The sequence below is a fragment of the Coturnix japonica genome, chromosome 19 (assembly GCF_001577835.2).
Source record: "Coturnix japonica isolate 7356 chromosome 19, Coturnix japonica 2.1, whole genome shotgun sequence".
NCBI lineage: Eukaryota > Metazoa > Chordata > Aves > Galliformes > Phasianidae > Coturnix > Coturnix japonica.
Genome location: NC_029534.1, coordinates 3,891,321 through 3,907,877, shown reverse-complemented (window position 1 = coordinate 3,907,877; position 16,557 = coordinate 3,891,321). Strand labels below are relative to the sequence as shown.

General features: G+C 50.7%; 1 protein-coding gene across 1 annotated transcript in view; it reads right to left on the bottom strand.

Moving 5' to 3' along the window:
- Positions 1-3,963, bottom strand: part of LRRC75A (leucine rich repeat containing 75A) — a 44,630-nt gene extending 40,667 nt beyond the window's left edge. Inside the window, exon 1 of the mRNA XM_015880963.2 lies at positions 2,565-3,963. Coding sequence (XP_015736449.1) covers positions 2,565-2,825 — 261 coding nt within the window. The 5' untranslated portion in view covers positions 2,826-3,963. The remainder of the gene's footprint in view (positions 1-2,564) is intronic.
- Positions 3,964-16,557: the final 12,594 nt, after the last annotated feature.

The following is a 16,557-nucleotide window of genomic DNA, read 5'->3' as shown; positions in this document are numbered from 1 at the left end:
ACCAGGCAGCAGTGTCAGGGCCTCCCCACCCTATTGAGTAAAGGATGCCAACAGGTAAATCTAGGAAGGTGCCTTGCAGCAGAGAAACTAGATCCAGCAGGAGGATTATCACCATGAGAAACAAGCAGCCCCATCCCAGTGACTGGGAGGTTCTTGTAGCCATCGCACCCCAAGTGCTGGCCTCACTGCAATGAAAGTGTTCCAGTGTGTTTCCACTTCTCTCCAGATGCGTTTACAAAAGCAAACTATGTGCAGCACGGGAGGAGGGCTTACAAGAAAATACACATCATCATAAGAGCACAAAGGACAGTGTTTTTAAGGGAGGGGATTTTAATTCTGCAGCTTGGGGTTTGGAGTAGACCTGCAGGCTTAGAGGAGACGGCAGCACTACCAGCACAGAGGAAATAACAAGAGGGATCTCCAGCAAAGAAACCACCAATACATCAGACTGAGCAAAAGCAGAATAAAACTGGCTTGGGTTGGAAGGGACCTCAGAGATCACGGCATTCTAAAACCTTTGCTGTGGGTGGCAAGGTGGCCATAAGCAGGGTTTCATTGCCCTGCCCTCTTGCTGATCATTGAACCCAATTTTGGGGGAGCTGACAGGTAGGAGGGGTTCCTACAAACCTCTTCTTGCAGCCCATGGATGGGGCAAGGAGTTCAGTCCAGGAAAACCAAACATCTTCTGCCTGCCAGCACACCCATCCCACTCAACCCAAGGATGGAGCACCTCCAGGAGGTAGGGACGCTGCCACCTGCCCCCACGTTAGCAGGCTGAGCTCACTTCAAAGCTTGATGAAATCAATTGGAAAAGCTCCCAGTGACCTAAAACAACAGCCTCGGTGCAATTGAGAGCACTAAGTCACTTGGTTTGCTGGAAAAAAAAACAATTTCACAGTTTCACCATCATCCCTACAGCCAGAGGCAGCTCTACACAGCCCACGGCACCAGGATCCGCTCGGTGGGGGCATCCCACAGCTGCTACCTGGAGGCGAGGAATAACGCTGCCTCATTACAATGTGTTTCAGCTCTATTATAGTATCTAGGACAGAGCGTTCCCTATTTTGACACTCTAAGATCTATTTTATCAGCGGGAGCTCTTCAGAACCACTCGTGCACAAAGACTGAGCTGAACGTAACAGGTTCATCGCTGCCATTTTTCAATGCATTTCTAACTGGAAACTCCTTTTTCCCTAGACACACAATGGGAAAAACCTGGACCTGAAGCAGAGAGAATATGGAGTAAATCACGTCATTCAACAGGCACACAGGTGATTTTTTTTGTGGGGGGAAGCCAGGTGTGATACAAACATCCTCTAAAATTAGCACCATTCTAAAAGGATGAAGCTTTGGCATGGATGAGGTGGTGGAACTTCAGGGCACGGAACTGCTGTCAAATGGGGTGAGGGCAGAATCATCCTAAACCAGCAGTGAGGTTCAGAGCTATTCCCTTAAGGTACACAGAAAGAGGAGAAACCATTTGGGTTTCTCAGCTGGGCTGCCCCAAGGCTGGCATTAAGTCACGGATACCAATGGGATGCAGTGAATGGAAATGTGCCTCGGGATGGGACAGGTGATGGGGTCAGGGATGTGAGCTCAGTGATATATGGAATAGAAACTGAATAGAATGGCCTTGGGTTGGAAGGGATCTTAAATATCATCCAGCCTCAACCCTCTGCTGTAGGGTTGCCAACCACTAAATGAGGTCATCTAGAACTGCTTGCAGAAAAAAAAAAGTTAACAGGACCAGAAAACGGGGTGAAAAAATGCAAAAAGCAAAACACCAACACCAAAACAAGAACCACATGGGACCCCTGGAGCAGCTGTGCTTGATGTGGACAGGCTGACACAGAGCAGAGCCATGGGGCAGGGAGCTGCTCCTGATGCCCAGCGAGGAGCAGAGCACTCCTCAGCTGGTAGAACGGGTTGTGCTGAGCCCTGGGGATCTGGACAGAGAGAAATGCAGCTCAGTCTGCTGCCTGTTTGCATGCAAAACACGCAGTTTCTCAAAACCCAGCATGCCCCAGAGCCCAGCACTTGTATCTTGTTATCGCCTTCTATCAGCAGAAATGGTTACATGGTAATTTGCTGGATGCAGCACAGCACAGCTCTGTTTGCTCAGATCAACTTTCCGTAGCGCTGCTCCTCAGCTAACGCCCAGCTCAAGCAGGATTCCAAGGGGAAGGGTCTTGGGCTCAGAGCAATTCACCCCCTGCTCCCACCAGCCCCGGCCAACGCAAGCAAAACTGCACCAAGCAACGCATTGAAAACAATGCGATAAAAAAGCCAACTGCCAACTGTTGGCATCGTTAAGCCTGGAAGAAAAGAGCTGATTCTCCAACGCTGCTGGCTCTGATTGCCTCCCAGCTCTGCAGGGCTGCCTCAAACCAGAGAACTTTAGGAAAGTTGGGTGGGAACCTCCATGAGTTGGCTGTGCTGGAAAGCCCAGATCAGCACAAGCAGCAAAGGGAGGGAGAGAAACGCACCCAAGAGGACGACCCTAAATCAGCTTCTCCCCACCCCAAGCAGGCAGCCCCCCAATGGAGAAACATGTGCATCCTCACCTGCCGCAGGTGCCTGAGCAGCTCGGTGGCCTCCTCCTGCTTGCCCTGCTTCACCAGCCCCAGCATGTCCTGGATCATGCAGATCCTCCGGTGATACGGGGGGAGGCTGCTGGTCCCCTTCCCGAACTTCTCACCCGATTTCACCACCAACGAGGTGAGGAAATCACCCCTTTCCCTGGGGGATGTTTTCTTGCGGTGATGGGCTGGGGGGCTCTCCCCGGCGCTGCCCGGCTGGCAGCCCTTGGTCTGCTTGGTGCCCATGGTGAGCTGATCCTACAGCCTTGGGGCTGCATGCAAAGGTGAGGGCTTGGGGCTGGCAAACACACGGTGGGGTAGAAGGTGGAGGCACAGAGGGGATGAAGAAGGGGGTTATGAGCACATAGGGGGTTGCAGAAAGGGATGGAGGAGATGCACAGTGGGTCTGGGTGTGTGCAGCAGGATGCAGAAGGGGATGGGGGTGTGCACGAGGGGTCTTGGGGTGGACAAAAGGGGATGCAGAAGGGGTTTGCGAGTGCAAAGAAGGTGGCAGAAGGGGATGTGGGGGCGCACAAAGGGTTTGGGGGAATGCACAAAGGGGATGCAGAAGGGGTTTAGGGAGACAGGGATATAGAAGGAGTATGAGATACAAAAGGGGTTACAAAAGGGGCTTATGAAGTGCACAAGAGGTTGAAGTAGAGGATGGGAGAGCACAAGGGGTTTGGGGGATGCAGAAAGGGAATGAAGAACAGGTTTAGGGGGATGCAGGAGTTTAGAGGAAGGCAAAAAGGGGGTGAAGAATGGGTGTAAGGAGATGCAGAAGGAGTCCAGGTCGATACATAAAGAGGATGACAAATGGATTTAGGGGGATGCAGAAGGAGTTGGGGATTCAGGACAGGGCTCGCAGCTCAGCAGGGCGGTGGGTGCCCGGCGGCGGGGCTGCTCCTCTCTTGTAGTCGGAGAAGAGAACGGCGGAGCCCGGCGGTGCGGAGCCGCCCCACGTCCCCGCCGCTCCGCTCCATCCCTCCGGCGCGGTACGAGCGGGGCTCCTGCCCCGGTACCGGGAGGCGGCGGCGGCTACGTGCGGTTCTCCCCCTGCCCTCGGAGTCTCTTCGTTCTCCTCCTCCCGGTGCCGACAGGGATCCTCTCCCGGCCGCGATACGGGGCAACTGTTGCACGGGGCTCCCCCCGAGGAAGCGGCTCCGCTCGGGCGGCTGCGGGGGTGCGTGCGGCGGGGAGAGCCGGGGGAGGGCCGGGGGCGGGCACCCAGCACCGAGGCAGGGCTTGCGGAGGAAGCTGGAGCCGGACGGGGCTCTTCCTTCCTCCTCCTTCGCCTCCTCCTCCTCTTCTTCTCGCCCTGCGGAGCTGGGGATGCAACCGGAGGGGGATCCTCCGAGGGACCTCCAAGCGGAGGCACGACTCCACGGCTGCTCCACCCCATCACAACCCCCGAAACTCACCCCTGCTGTCACTTCCCAGCCCCCCTCCAATCGCTCGCTGCCCCTGCCAGCAGCTCCCTTCCAATATCCAGTCGCTTCTTATCTTCCCTTCTTTTCGAGCACGGATTAAAAGCTCCTGGATAAGGACAGCAGCGAACGAGCAATACTCACCGTCTGCAGAGTACAGATGTCTCAAGAAATACCTGGGAGGAATAAGCTTGAATGGCCACAACAGCAGCATCAGTGCTGCTCCAGGTGCAAGGTGCTGTTTTCCAGCCAAAAACTGCATGCAGTCAGATGCTGAGCACACAATACCGGGGCAAGCAGTGTGGAAGATGCTATGGGGCATCTCGCAGCTGTAGCAGAGGTAACCCTGCAGCAGCTTTGCATCCTTTTGTGCCTCCTTTGCATCCTGTCCACAAGCACACACAGAGTTCATTGTGCTGATGAATAAAGGGCAGCCCTCCTCCAAAACCAAATGGCTGCACAGCTGTGTTCAAACCCCAAAGGCCAACCACTGTAATTCATTTCCATACCATAAGAAAAGTGCAAAGCCCTGTAGACCTCAGTAGGGTTTGGCTCTGTCGTGCAGAGCTGTGCTGCATTGCCCTCAAAGCCAAACCCAACACTTTCTCATGAGCTGCATCTTTTACTGCTGTCACAAGATAAAAGCTACCTTTCACTGCTCCAGGTACATAAAAGCAAGCCATAAAATGAAGCATACAAGATGTACCCAAAGAAGGGGTGGTGCCCCATCCCTGCAGACCCCCAGGGTCAGGCTGGAGGGCTCTGAGCACCTGGTGGAGCTGTGGGTGTCCGTGTGCACTGCAGGTAGTGGGACCAGATGGGCTTTGGGGGTCCCTTCCAACTCAAACCATTCTGTGATTCTATGGCTGTAGAAACCACCAGGTTTGGTTGAATGGTGATTCAGGGGATCCCATGTTGGAAAACCTACTGAAGGAGCATCACCGCAGGCCTGGTGCTGTGCCATGAAGTCAGTGGGATCACAGAATCAGAATCACAGAATGGGATGGGACCACTCAATTTTCCTCACTTACAAAGAGGCTGCTTGGGCCAAACCCCTACAAGAAGCCACAGCTTTACAGGCATGGGGATGGCAAGGTTAGGCTGGATGGAGCCCTAAGCAGCCTGATGTGTTGGGGGGGGCACTCAGCCTATGGCATAGGGCTGGCTATGAGATCCCCTCCAACCCAACCAACCCTATGGATCTCCTGCATCTGGAGCTGCACCCTGGCAGGAGAAGGTGGCTTTGCACAGCAACCACGGTCCAGAGTAAATAAATAAAGCACAACCTTTGCACTTACGACACTCCTGTCAGCAGGGCGGATCGTTTATCTGCTGCTCCTGATCACACTTATTTATAGCACAGAACAAAGACAGCAAGAAAAAAAAAGGAGCCACTGAGAGCGCAGCACAATCTCTCATTACACCGACACAAAGCAGCCGTGGAAGGGACCCGGCCTCACCCCACAGCACACTGCATCAGGCACCGTTCTCCATGCACAAATGGAGCACACCCAAAGCACAAGTATTGCAACCTGGCCCATCCCTGTGGTGTTCATGGGCTGAACACCGTTCTCTGCAGCTCTTGGACCAACCAAATGTTCTGCAAAAGTCATTGGATCCGCAGCCAATGAGCTTTTCTTCCTGAGAGCAGATGTGTGCAAACTGCAAATCAATGACCACGGGTGGAATTGGCTCTTTTTGTGTTGTTTCCTATTTGACACAGTTCTGACCACTTAATATATATTAATATAGAGAATGTGTTAGAAAAATCCACAGCTCTACAACGAAGTAACTTCAGAACACAAGTGCAGGAGACGATTTCTCTTCTCCCACCAATGTCAAATTTAAGAACATTCTTGCTTTTACATCAAAATGAAAGCAAAACTACTCAAGGCATCACACCAGAGCCAGGACACATCCACAGCCAGCAGCCCAATGCTATAAGCCACCCCCAGCCAACAGCCCAATGCTATAAGCCCTTCCCATCACCCAGAACCCCACAGCCTGGCATCAACTCCCCCCCTTGCAGATCCACGGGTTTCTTTGCTCTGCTGTTGGAGCTCACAGAGCTGCACTTCAGATGACAGCACATGGTATCCTCGCTGGGGATGGGATAGTTCAGATTAATCTTAAATGTCACTACCAGAGTTGGGTTAGCGCCGCGTGGGGAAGGCTAAGCTGGCTATCTGAAATACTGCTTTCAAGATGGCATTTAAAGGGATCCCAGAGTTAATGAGATTTGGTCACTTACTTAAAAAAGCAGCTGTGCTTTCAGACACCATCAAGCCCAGCCAGAGGAGAACCTGACCCATAGAGGAGAAAGGCCCAAATGAAAACGTATCTGTTCAGAAGAACAAACATCTACCCACATCCCAAGCTTCACTCAGTTTGGGGCTGACAGCAGTGAGATGGTGCTGATAGAGCACAGAAAGATGTAATTGTGGACAAAACCCAACTCAGGATAAATGGGGCAATACAATTATAAAGAAACATTACACGTACTCAGAGCAGTTTCTAAGGAGAAACGAAAGAATCTCGCACAGATGCAGTACATTTCCTCCAGGCAATGGATGATGTTTCCCCTGTACACCTCGAATCTGTTCTCTCCATGATCGGTTTCAAGTAGAAAAGGCAAACAAAAAAGATGAAAAATACATCCCTGCCTCCATCTCCCACAGCAAAGGGAGCACAAAGGCAGCAACATTGGTGCAATCCAGAGGGGAGCCTTCCTCCTTCTCCTCCTCCTCCTCCTCCTCACTGTCTGAAGGTGCCAAGAGCTGCTCCCACCATCCTTCATGCTCCACTCCCAGGTGTTTGTTCCCTCCATTGCCACCTCTCTCCAGTCCCACATTTCTCAGGCAAAAATATGTCCATACTCAAACCCTTAACCCCGAGAGAACATAAAAATACTTAAGCTGCCGGAAGCAATACATCTCCCCTTCACGTGATGGCTTCGGCTTTTTTCCACTCCACGATCTGGATGCTGTGTTTATAAAAGCAGAAGACTGTTTACACAGGGTCCAGAAGTTGTTTAGCAAGAGGTTGGAGCTGCCAGCAGGGCTCGCTGGATGTTTGCATGGAGACATCTCCCAAACCACCCTCTCCTTTCCCTCCAGCTCTTTACAAATAGGCAGGATTGAAGCAGATTGGATAGCTGTCTGCACTTTGGTCCACTGGGAAAACTATAGCCTCGCTTCGCTGGATAGAAATAATCAATGAGCATTTTAATGGGGAGTCATCCCTTGGTGCTGGTAAGATTTTCTGCGGAGGAATGGCCAATTCAATGGGTCAGAACCCCTGAGCTGCATGCTGGTGTTTTTCCATAAGGCTGCTCCATGCCTGATCACCTCCCTGTCCCTGCAATGGGACATGAGCACATCCCTGTGATGCTGATGTCTTTCATTCCTTCCAGGCACTCTGTTTACACCCGGTGCTCGTCCTTGGGCCATTCTCTATTGATTTGACCCCCCTGAGCCACCCCAATGCTTGTAGGGCATTTTGGCAAGCTTGAGCTCGAACCTTTCCAAACGCTTCCCAGCACTGCACGGAGACAGATGGTTTGGAGCAGTCAGCCCCATCCATCCCACCAGCTCAGCTCCCACCGTGCTGAGATTCTGGACACGGGGCCATCCATCATCATGGGAGCTTCTTCCACTGAGCCCATTGAGCACGTGGCTCTGGCTGACACGCTCCATTTATTTCCTCCGCTGTTTCTCAGGGTGAGAAATGTTCATCACAGTGCTGGGGTGGTTCTGGGGGACAACACGGAGCCACAAAGCCACCAAAGACTTAACTCATATTGCACCAAGGACAAAGCATGTCCAGCCATTCCCAGTTTGGACTGGTGGCTTCAGAGAGCTTCAAACACCACCAGCACCAAACTCATCAAATCTCAGCACCAGAGGTAGCGATGCTGATCAAATTACCTTCCCAAAGGCACCCACTGATTGCTGGGGGGGCTCAGGCTGCCTTTTGTTAAAGGACAGACATCTCCACCACCACTCAGCCTGCAGGGAGGGCACGGGAGGGGCTGAGCTCAGCGGCTGTTTGTCAGAAACAAACTGATGCAAATCCTATTTGTGCAAAGCTGCTTAAGTGCTCTCACTCAGTGAGCAGAGACTCCTGGCTTGGTGTGGGGCAGGGGCTGGGCAAGCATGGGGAGAAGGCTTGGGGATGAGCAAGGTTACAGCCCGAAGGTCACATCCCACAAAGGCTGGGAATACACAGCTCTCCAGGATTAAAGTAATCATAATGTACAAGGTCTAGGCTCAGTTACCTGTTTTTCAATGGTGCCTGAAAGGAAAATAAGTGCAGATGGGATGGGTGGGTAATAAATAAATCCTCATAATTTCATCTCCCATTTGGATTGTGCGCGCCCATTGACTGTCTGTGTCTCCATTAAGCTGTGTTGCCATCAGGGGCTTTATCTGGGATGAAAAATTATTTTCAGGGTATTTGAGAGAACAGAAAATTTGGGCTTAAACTCTCAGTTATGAGGAACAAGATCCACACTGCACAGCACAACAGCACAGCCTTGGGTCAAATGCAAAATACAAGCTTGACCCTCCTCATTTTAACTTTCTTAGAGCTATTATATGTATTTATATGTATATATATCTACATACACACCGTTCTGTCGACAGAAGAGCCTGGGACAGCACTTTCAGGCAGTAATGAGACCCCTGGTTTGGGCTGCATTAAGGTCCCAAAGCTCAGGGCGAAGCTGAGATCCAACATGGCCACCTCCTCTCTGTCCATGAACCAGAAGAGATCCATCTCCTGAGAAGGAGCAGGTGAAGATTTTGTGTCTGCAGTTCAAACCTCTCAAGCCGTGGTGTAGAACTGACCTGAATCCAAAATTTCCTGGCCAGGGTGAGGCTGAAACCACTGTATGTTTCGTTTTTTTTCCAGCATAGAGTGAAAAGTTGCTATTTCAAAACCAGCTGTAAATCAAAGTTGAGCTTGTGCAAGGAAAGCTTTCTGATTTGGAAAAGGCTGTTTTACTTGTTGGCTCCCTGTGACAAAGCGACTCAAAGCAACTCAGCTGCAGTTGACACAATGCCGTGTTTCTCTTTAATATCACATCTCCTTATGCCTTCCTCCCCCGGGAATAAACAACAGCTTGCAGCAGGCAACGCATCAGCAGCGAAATTCAATTTCATTTCATTGAAATAATCAAATGCTTTGGGGTCACTTGGGTAGAACACAGCAGTGCAAGTCAGGCTGACCTAATCCAGAGATCCATCCATGCTGTGCTCCTGGCAGACGACACAGCAATGCTCAAAGTGGGATTTGCAGAGCGCTCCAAGGACCAGTTTGCTGTGCTCCTTCCCTCCTGCTGCAGCAAAGCACCCAGAGGCCTTACAAGACCAAATCCACATGTGGTTATTATATGTGTGTATCTGCAAAACCACCTCATACCCATCCAGTGCCACCCATCATCACTCCAGTGCCCTGTGAACGCAGCTCTGATTTCAGCCTTCCCAATGAACCTGCTCCGACCAGCACTTCCCTTCTCTCTCTCTTCCCCATTGGAGAGTGAAAACTTTTGGTAGGATTGAGGGTTTTCCCATTTCCAACCCAATGCTGAAGCCAAGAGCCCCATTCCCAGCTGGTAGCTGCTGATCCACCTTTGAGCCAGTCTATGGCATAAAATATTACCTTCTCAGGAAGGCAAGGAGGGCAGAAGCAGCTTAAAATATTCCCTGAGATGTCTAAACCATGCAGCCAATGTGTTTGTTAAAGGAAGATGCCCTCAAAGAGATGGAATAAGACAATAATAGCTCAGTCTTGCTAGAGAAGGCAGGAAAGAAGCAGCAGATCTCTCAAGGAAGCATCCGAGCAGCTGAAGCTGACACAGATGGATAGTCCAGCTCCCTGCACACGCAAACAGTGAAAGTTTAGGGCTGGGAATTGGAAGATCAAGCTGAGTACACATCTGACATCCCTTCCCTGGGGGATTTGGGCTCTTCGGCCTCTGAACTTTGTTTCACAGCCATTTTCAAAAGATAAGCTGTGCAGATGAGCTGCAAATCAAAACATATAGAGTGCCCAGAAGTCTCAGTAAGGAGACATGAGCACACAGCTCCCCTGAGCACCAGATGGCAGCAGGGCTGACCAAACACAATCACCTCTTCCCTAGTTAGTCTTCTCAGCCCTAATCTAAAGCCGATGCATCTTCAGCAAAGAGCTTACTTTCCTCAGTAAGAAGATGAGGTTGTTACATCTTGTAGACCCAGGGAAAACCGCTACATGGAGGATCAGATGAGACATCCCAAGACCCAACAGTCTCAGGCCTTGCACCAAATATCCCCAGTGGGAGCAGGTCAATAAGTAGCCTATGCTGAGCACAGAAGAGGCAAAGCACTTCAAAGGAATTTCAGGTGACCCTGAGCAGAGCTCAGAGCTCCAGCATCACTCTTTTGCCAACATGCATTGACATTCATGGACATTTTGGGGCACATCAGGCTTTGGAACATCAACCTACAGCCACCCCAGGCTTCCCCCTGCTGTTGTGCAGGATTGCCCTGGCCATAAATAGAAGGAAGGAGTCACAAAAGAATCAGAAAGCTCCACTACCAGGCACCTTCTGGTCCTCACTATCAAGGCAACCATCGTCACAACCAGCCCCATTTCCAATGCGAGCACAAGAGCGAGGCCAGCTGCCTGCAGATAAGAGATAAATGGAAGGATGGGTACTAAGGAGGGAGGGAAAGTTACAGGCATGATTCTTAAAAGGTACGAGAAAAAAGAGATCAAATCAAAGCTAAATGCTGCTGCTCTTCCTCTTTGCTATAACCTTTGGTATGGAAATAATCCAGGAGTGCTTTGAATTCCAGCTGCTCCTGCAGAGAAGGTTTGGAAGCGCCTTATTTGGGATTCAAGCTACAGTGCAGAGCAGTGAGCATCAACAGCTTTCACCCGCAACACGTGGGATACATCAGACCCTGCCTTTCTACCTTGCCAGACAGGGCAATTGTATTAACCTTGACACCCCAAGAAACCTTTCCAATTTAGAACCACTCCTTTACCAAAATTGGTGCAGAGAGATGCACAACTGCCATAAAACAACCACAGAGCCTCACATCAACACTGCTCCATGCTGCTTTTATCCACCCCACCCCCCCAGCAGGGGCTGTTCCTCTCTTCTCAACCATAGGGCAGAGGGTCTTATCCCCATTTTGGACTCAAAGCACGAGGCATGTGTAGGTCTCCAACAACCCAACTCAGGGTCTCCATCAGCCTCACCCTTCCCTGAGCTCACTGAGCCAGAACTGCAGAGCTGATTCCTTTATTACAAAACCCCAACTGCAGAGAGACGGCGGTGCTTATTCAGAACTGCCTTCTCTTGATGCATCCCTCGCAAGGCATTTCCCAACTAGCAACAGCAGCCTTAAATTCTTCATGAACAGCAGTCAGCCTCGCCATGGTTTTCATTGTGTGCCATGAATTTTAATAGAAATACACACAAACTGCCATCCCTGAGCACCAAGCGATCAAGAACACGACGTTTGTACAAGGTGAGAGGTCCTACTGTTGTTTTTTCTTCCCTTTTTTCTTTGTTGCTGCCTGCTTTGAAACACAGTCACAGTGAATTGCTGCAGTGGGTGAGGGAGAGTGCGGCCTAAGCAGTTTGGGAATCACCTTGGTTGGGTCATGCATCACAACAGGGCATCCCGAACCAGCATCTGTCCAAACCGTGACAGGCAAAAAGGAGGAAGAGGAAGAGGAAGAGGAAGAGGAAGAGGAAGAGGAAGAGGAAGAGGAAGAGGAAGAGGAAGAGGAAGAGGAAGAGGAAGAGGAAGAGGAAGAGGAAGAGGAAGAGGAAGGCAAAATACCCCCAAACGTACATCCTGAGCCAACCCAAAGACACTGGAGATCTTAACTGCTCTCTCTACCGCTGCTGGGGAGCTTTTTGGTAGTAAATAAATCAATTGCTTTGCTTTCCCTTTATGTCAGTCTCTAGAATGGCCCTGTTTAGACACTGTGCTGGTACCACACAAGCGTGCCTTCCCATGGGCAATGGTGATTCACCCTCTGGTTTCAGCACCTCTGGAAGTATGAGACATTAAATTTCCCCAGCATATCCTTAGCATCTCCTCCCAGAAGGTTAAAACAAACTAATAAGCAGAAACAAACACTTTCCTTGCCAGGAGGAACAGCAGTCTATGCTCACGCTCAGCACGCTCCTAATGTTGAAGCCTGAGTGACGTGAGGGACTGACAGTCAGTTTAATGAAGCTCTTCCCATTTCCAGGAATGGGTTTGCTCTCAGGCATGTTGAAGGTTGCGTTCACTTCAGCAGCAACAAAACCCTCAGATGCTTGTGGTTGGAAGTGACCTATTTTGGACCGACAGAACAATGAACAAAGCACCCTCTTCTCCAGCACACACAGAGCTCCATGGAGGAGTGTTTCGCAAAACCTTTTGGCAATGAGGGACCCTCTGGTTTTGCAATCCTCATTGCACTTTATTGGCAAAGCTGTGTGTCACATGAAATCCTGCTGGGAGAAGCTGGAAGCAGCCAGCATCACCAGGAAGCCCCCAGACAGACAGACAGACCCCACCTCATGGGCTGTTCCAGCACAGACTGGATATTAGGAATGCATTGGCACAGCTGCCTAAGGAGGCAATGGGATCCCCAACCCTGGTTGGTGTTAACCATGGGGATGAGGCACTGAGGGCTGTGGTTGGACTGGGGGATATGAGAGCTCATTTCCAACCTGAATGGTTCTGTGATGCAGCAGCTCTCAGGGGAACACCTGCAAGTTGCTCTCAGGAAACCTGGCCAGAAATAGCAGCCGAGTTGTGCTACCCCCAGACTCACATCAAGAACAAAAGTTGATGCTCCCAGCACGCCAACAGAGACCACTCGGCTCTAACCCAGCACAGTTCAGAGACTCCTGCAGGCAGCCAGACCAGCACAGCAATAAATGGGACCTGGAGAACCCAATCATGGGAGAAGCCCCCTGTGTACATATCTCTGTCTCCTGAGAGCTCCACCACATCCTCTCCAACTCACCAATTGTGGCCCAATAACAGAGTCTGGATTTCCACAATGAGTTCAAGCTCAGATTTAGCTCTACCTCCTGCTATGAAGCCACCAATGAGTTGAAGGGAAATCCTGATGCTGCAGTAGCTGGCGCATTAACTCAGGGTTGCATTATTCATTGTTCATACTCAGCCACTCAATTTTCAGCAGATCTGCTCAGATCCCAATTACTCAGCAACAGGGAAAAGCTTCTTTAAGTACTTTGACTTTCTCAGGGCAGCTGTGCCGGGGGATCATTGCCTGCCCTGACACTGTGCTGCCCCAGTGAACCTGAGCAGCGCTGGGCTCCAAACAGCCCCAAACAACGGGGACTCCTTGCAATCACTGTGCTCAAGCACAACCTTTTGCTGTCTGCTCTAATCAACAGCGGGGCCCCTGCTGGCCTCCAGCTGCACCCAGCATTGGAGATGACGATGGCCACTTATCATGCCAGGGCTTTGCACTGCACTGTGGTCACTTGTTTGCTCTGGACATTCACAATCACATCCGGGCAGAGTTTTTCTGCTGCAAAACTGCTTCAAAGTGATCCATACAGACAGCTCCACACCTTGTGTGAGCACACAGCCACGATGGGCACTGCCGGGACACCTCCATTGCTGAAGGCTCCCCGTGTTCCTACAGACCGTTTTGTTCATGTACAATAAAACAGCACAAATAATTCCAACTCCCGGAGCAACAACCGGGCTCTGGCGTCCCCTGGTGGCACCGTGGGGAGCACCAAATGTGCTCCTTGCAGAAGCTACGGACATCTAAATTAACACATTTCCCCCCATTTCTAGGTATTTACCAGCCCGGTTTCGCTAGGGATCGCCTCGCAAAGCATCCCCTCCGAGCAAGCTTTCAGGCTCAAAGCGCTCAGCCAGTCCCGGCTGCATTCAGCCGAGCTCCCAGCCTACAAAAGCCCACCTTCCCAAAACACTTCTGGGACCCAGCTTTGCCACCCGTACAAACGTCTAACCCGGGACAAGCCCCCTGCCCAGCACACCATGACCACCACTGTATGACCACCACTGTATTGAGACTTACCTGGGAGGAATCCAGCAGCTTCATCCCCTTTCCAAGCACTTCTCGCACTGCACCCACACCAACTTACTGCCTCAACTGCTTTTCCCCCTGTGAAAGGAAAGCCTCAGGTGTCCGCAGTGCAATCACGGCCTCCCCCAGGCAGCTGAGCAGCAATCAGAGGCGATCAGCAGCTCCTGTAGCACACACAGATGGACCAACCGGGCAGCAACCCGGCCTCAGCTGCTCAGCAAAGAGCAAGGAACAGCAGGAACCAGAATCCAGCCCTAGGATGAACATCCTCCCGTTTCTTACTCACTTAGACCAACTAGATAGTGATTTTGTTTATATGGGGTTTATAAGGATGGACAGGGGATATTGCATATCATAACCCTGCAGGTTAGGAAGCCTCCACCAAGGTCACAGCACTTCAAAAGCCCTTTTGTAAAGGTGAAAACCGAGACCCAGGAACACAAAGCAAGTTGTCTGAGTCACCTGGCGATGCAAAGCAAGGAATCGAAAGTGCTGATGGACAGGAACACTGCCTGCATCAGTGCTGAACAGAGATCCAAACCCAGCAACTCTGCACCATGCTTAGCATTTCTGCCATGCATTTAGCTGACCTGCTCTCAGCACTAATGGGCACCTCAAGGTCAGTGCTTCACACCTGAGCTGCTGGCAAAGAGGAAGGCTGCTCGAGTCAAGCAGAGGCCACAAAGAAACCTTTGTCCACACAAAGTCTCAGGGATCTTCCAGGAGGACATTTGTGAGCTCAAATATCAAGTTCTGAAGTCACTGGTTAAAGGCAGACTGACCCAAAAGGGTTTAACACACACCTGTGGCTCCCTGCTGCAGATCTCTCCTTCCATCAGGCAGTTCATCTCTAGCAGCATTTGGATTAAGGCTGGATGGCAGAGAACAACTTACAACCTACGTTTCAGCAGCTGCCAGCATACTTACATACTTACACATAGAACTCCTGAGCACAACGTCATCCCTTGGGCTGCTCATGCTATGAGGAGCCAGGAGAGGTCCTGAAGGAACCCAGCTTAATGCTTTGGTGCTCTGTCAACTATCCCCAACAGCCTTTGCTCTAAAAAAGACAAAGGATTAAATCATAGAATGGATGGAGTTGGAAGGGACCCCCAGAGGCCATCTGGTCCCATTGGCTGCAATGCACAGGGACACCCACAGCTCCATCAGTGCTCACAGCCCGGTCAGCATGACCTTGTCTGTCTCCATTTATTGTTAGTCCCGGTGGGAATTCACAGCTGATCCTCCTTGCAAGTTCACTCATGTGTAATGCTGTGCAGTAACAGCTCTAGAAACAGGATTTTCTTCAAGGAAGTTTCTTGTCTTCAGAGCTTGCTGAACATACGTGTGCATTTCCCAAACAAGTTATGAAGGAGGGTTTGTTTAACTGGAAACAAGCACAGATGTGTCCTTGTGTTTCTCTTCCTCACTGCTGATGGACTGAGAGCAGCAGAGGCCAAGAAGGAGATTGCTCCGCTAACTCACAGTGATGGATGAACTCAGAGAGCACACTAACATGGAGCATCAATGCTAACTCAGGGCAGACATTTCAGAATCAGCCAGGCTTCCTAAAGCCAGACCAAAGGGATTTGTCACAGCTGCTGTTAAATTCACTCCCCTTCCACCCGCACCCCCCAGTTAATTCTCAGTTTCTCTCCCCAGCAAAAACTCTACAACAACTTTACAGCTTTGCCTTGAAACAATGCTCCCATTTGTCACAGGATTTGAATAGGCCCCATCTGGAAACACCCAGAGTCAGAACACGGCATTGAATGCTTTGAACCACATCCTCTAGAGAGGCAAACACTGGCCTTGTGTCTGCACGACACTCGGTGCCCAGCTTGTAACAAGCTTTGAAGGACAACCCCAAGTACGTCTTTCCTACTCTCTAGCACTGAAAACACACAGGTGCAGCTTGTTCCAGCTGCATGGTAATTGGAGCTGGAATTTAACGAGTTCTATTATGTTGGTTTCAGCAGCCACCCATAGATGCCCTTTAACGATCCCAAGCCACCTGCAGGCACTGAGGAATGCTCAGGAACAGGTTTGGGGTCAGCTGGGTAACACCTACAGCAAGGAGGCTGGGAAGGAGGGCCTGATAACCACCAAGGCCAGCAGGAGGCTGAGAACAGAGCAAACAAGAATTTGTTTCTGTCTTAGGTTCCTTTCAGAGGACCTTACTGCAGCCAGAAACCTCAAGAACACAGACAACATCAAGGACAGACCACTTTTGCTTCACCCATGTATTCAGAGCAGAGACCTGTACTGTATCAATAAAGCACCTGTGACTGATAAGAGGGACAAAAAGACAACCAGAGCCCCAAAAAAGCAACAGCAGAGATAAGTAGGTCATCAATTCTCCATTATAGCAACCACACAGTGTTATATTCCCTGCCACACAATACATAAAGAACCTCTATATCAATTCTACATGCCCTGTAAGTACAGCAACGTTTGAGATTCCA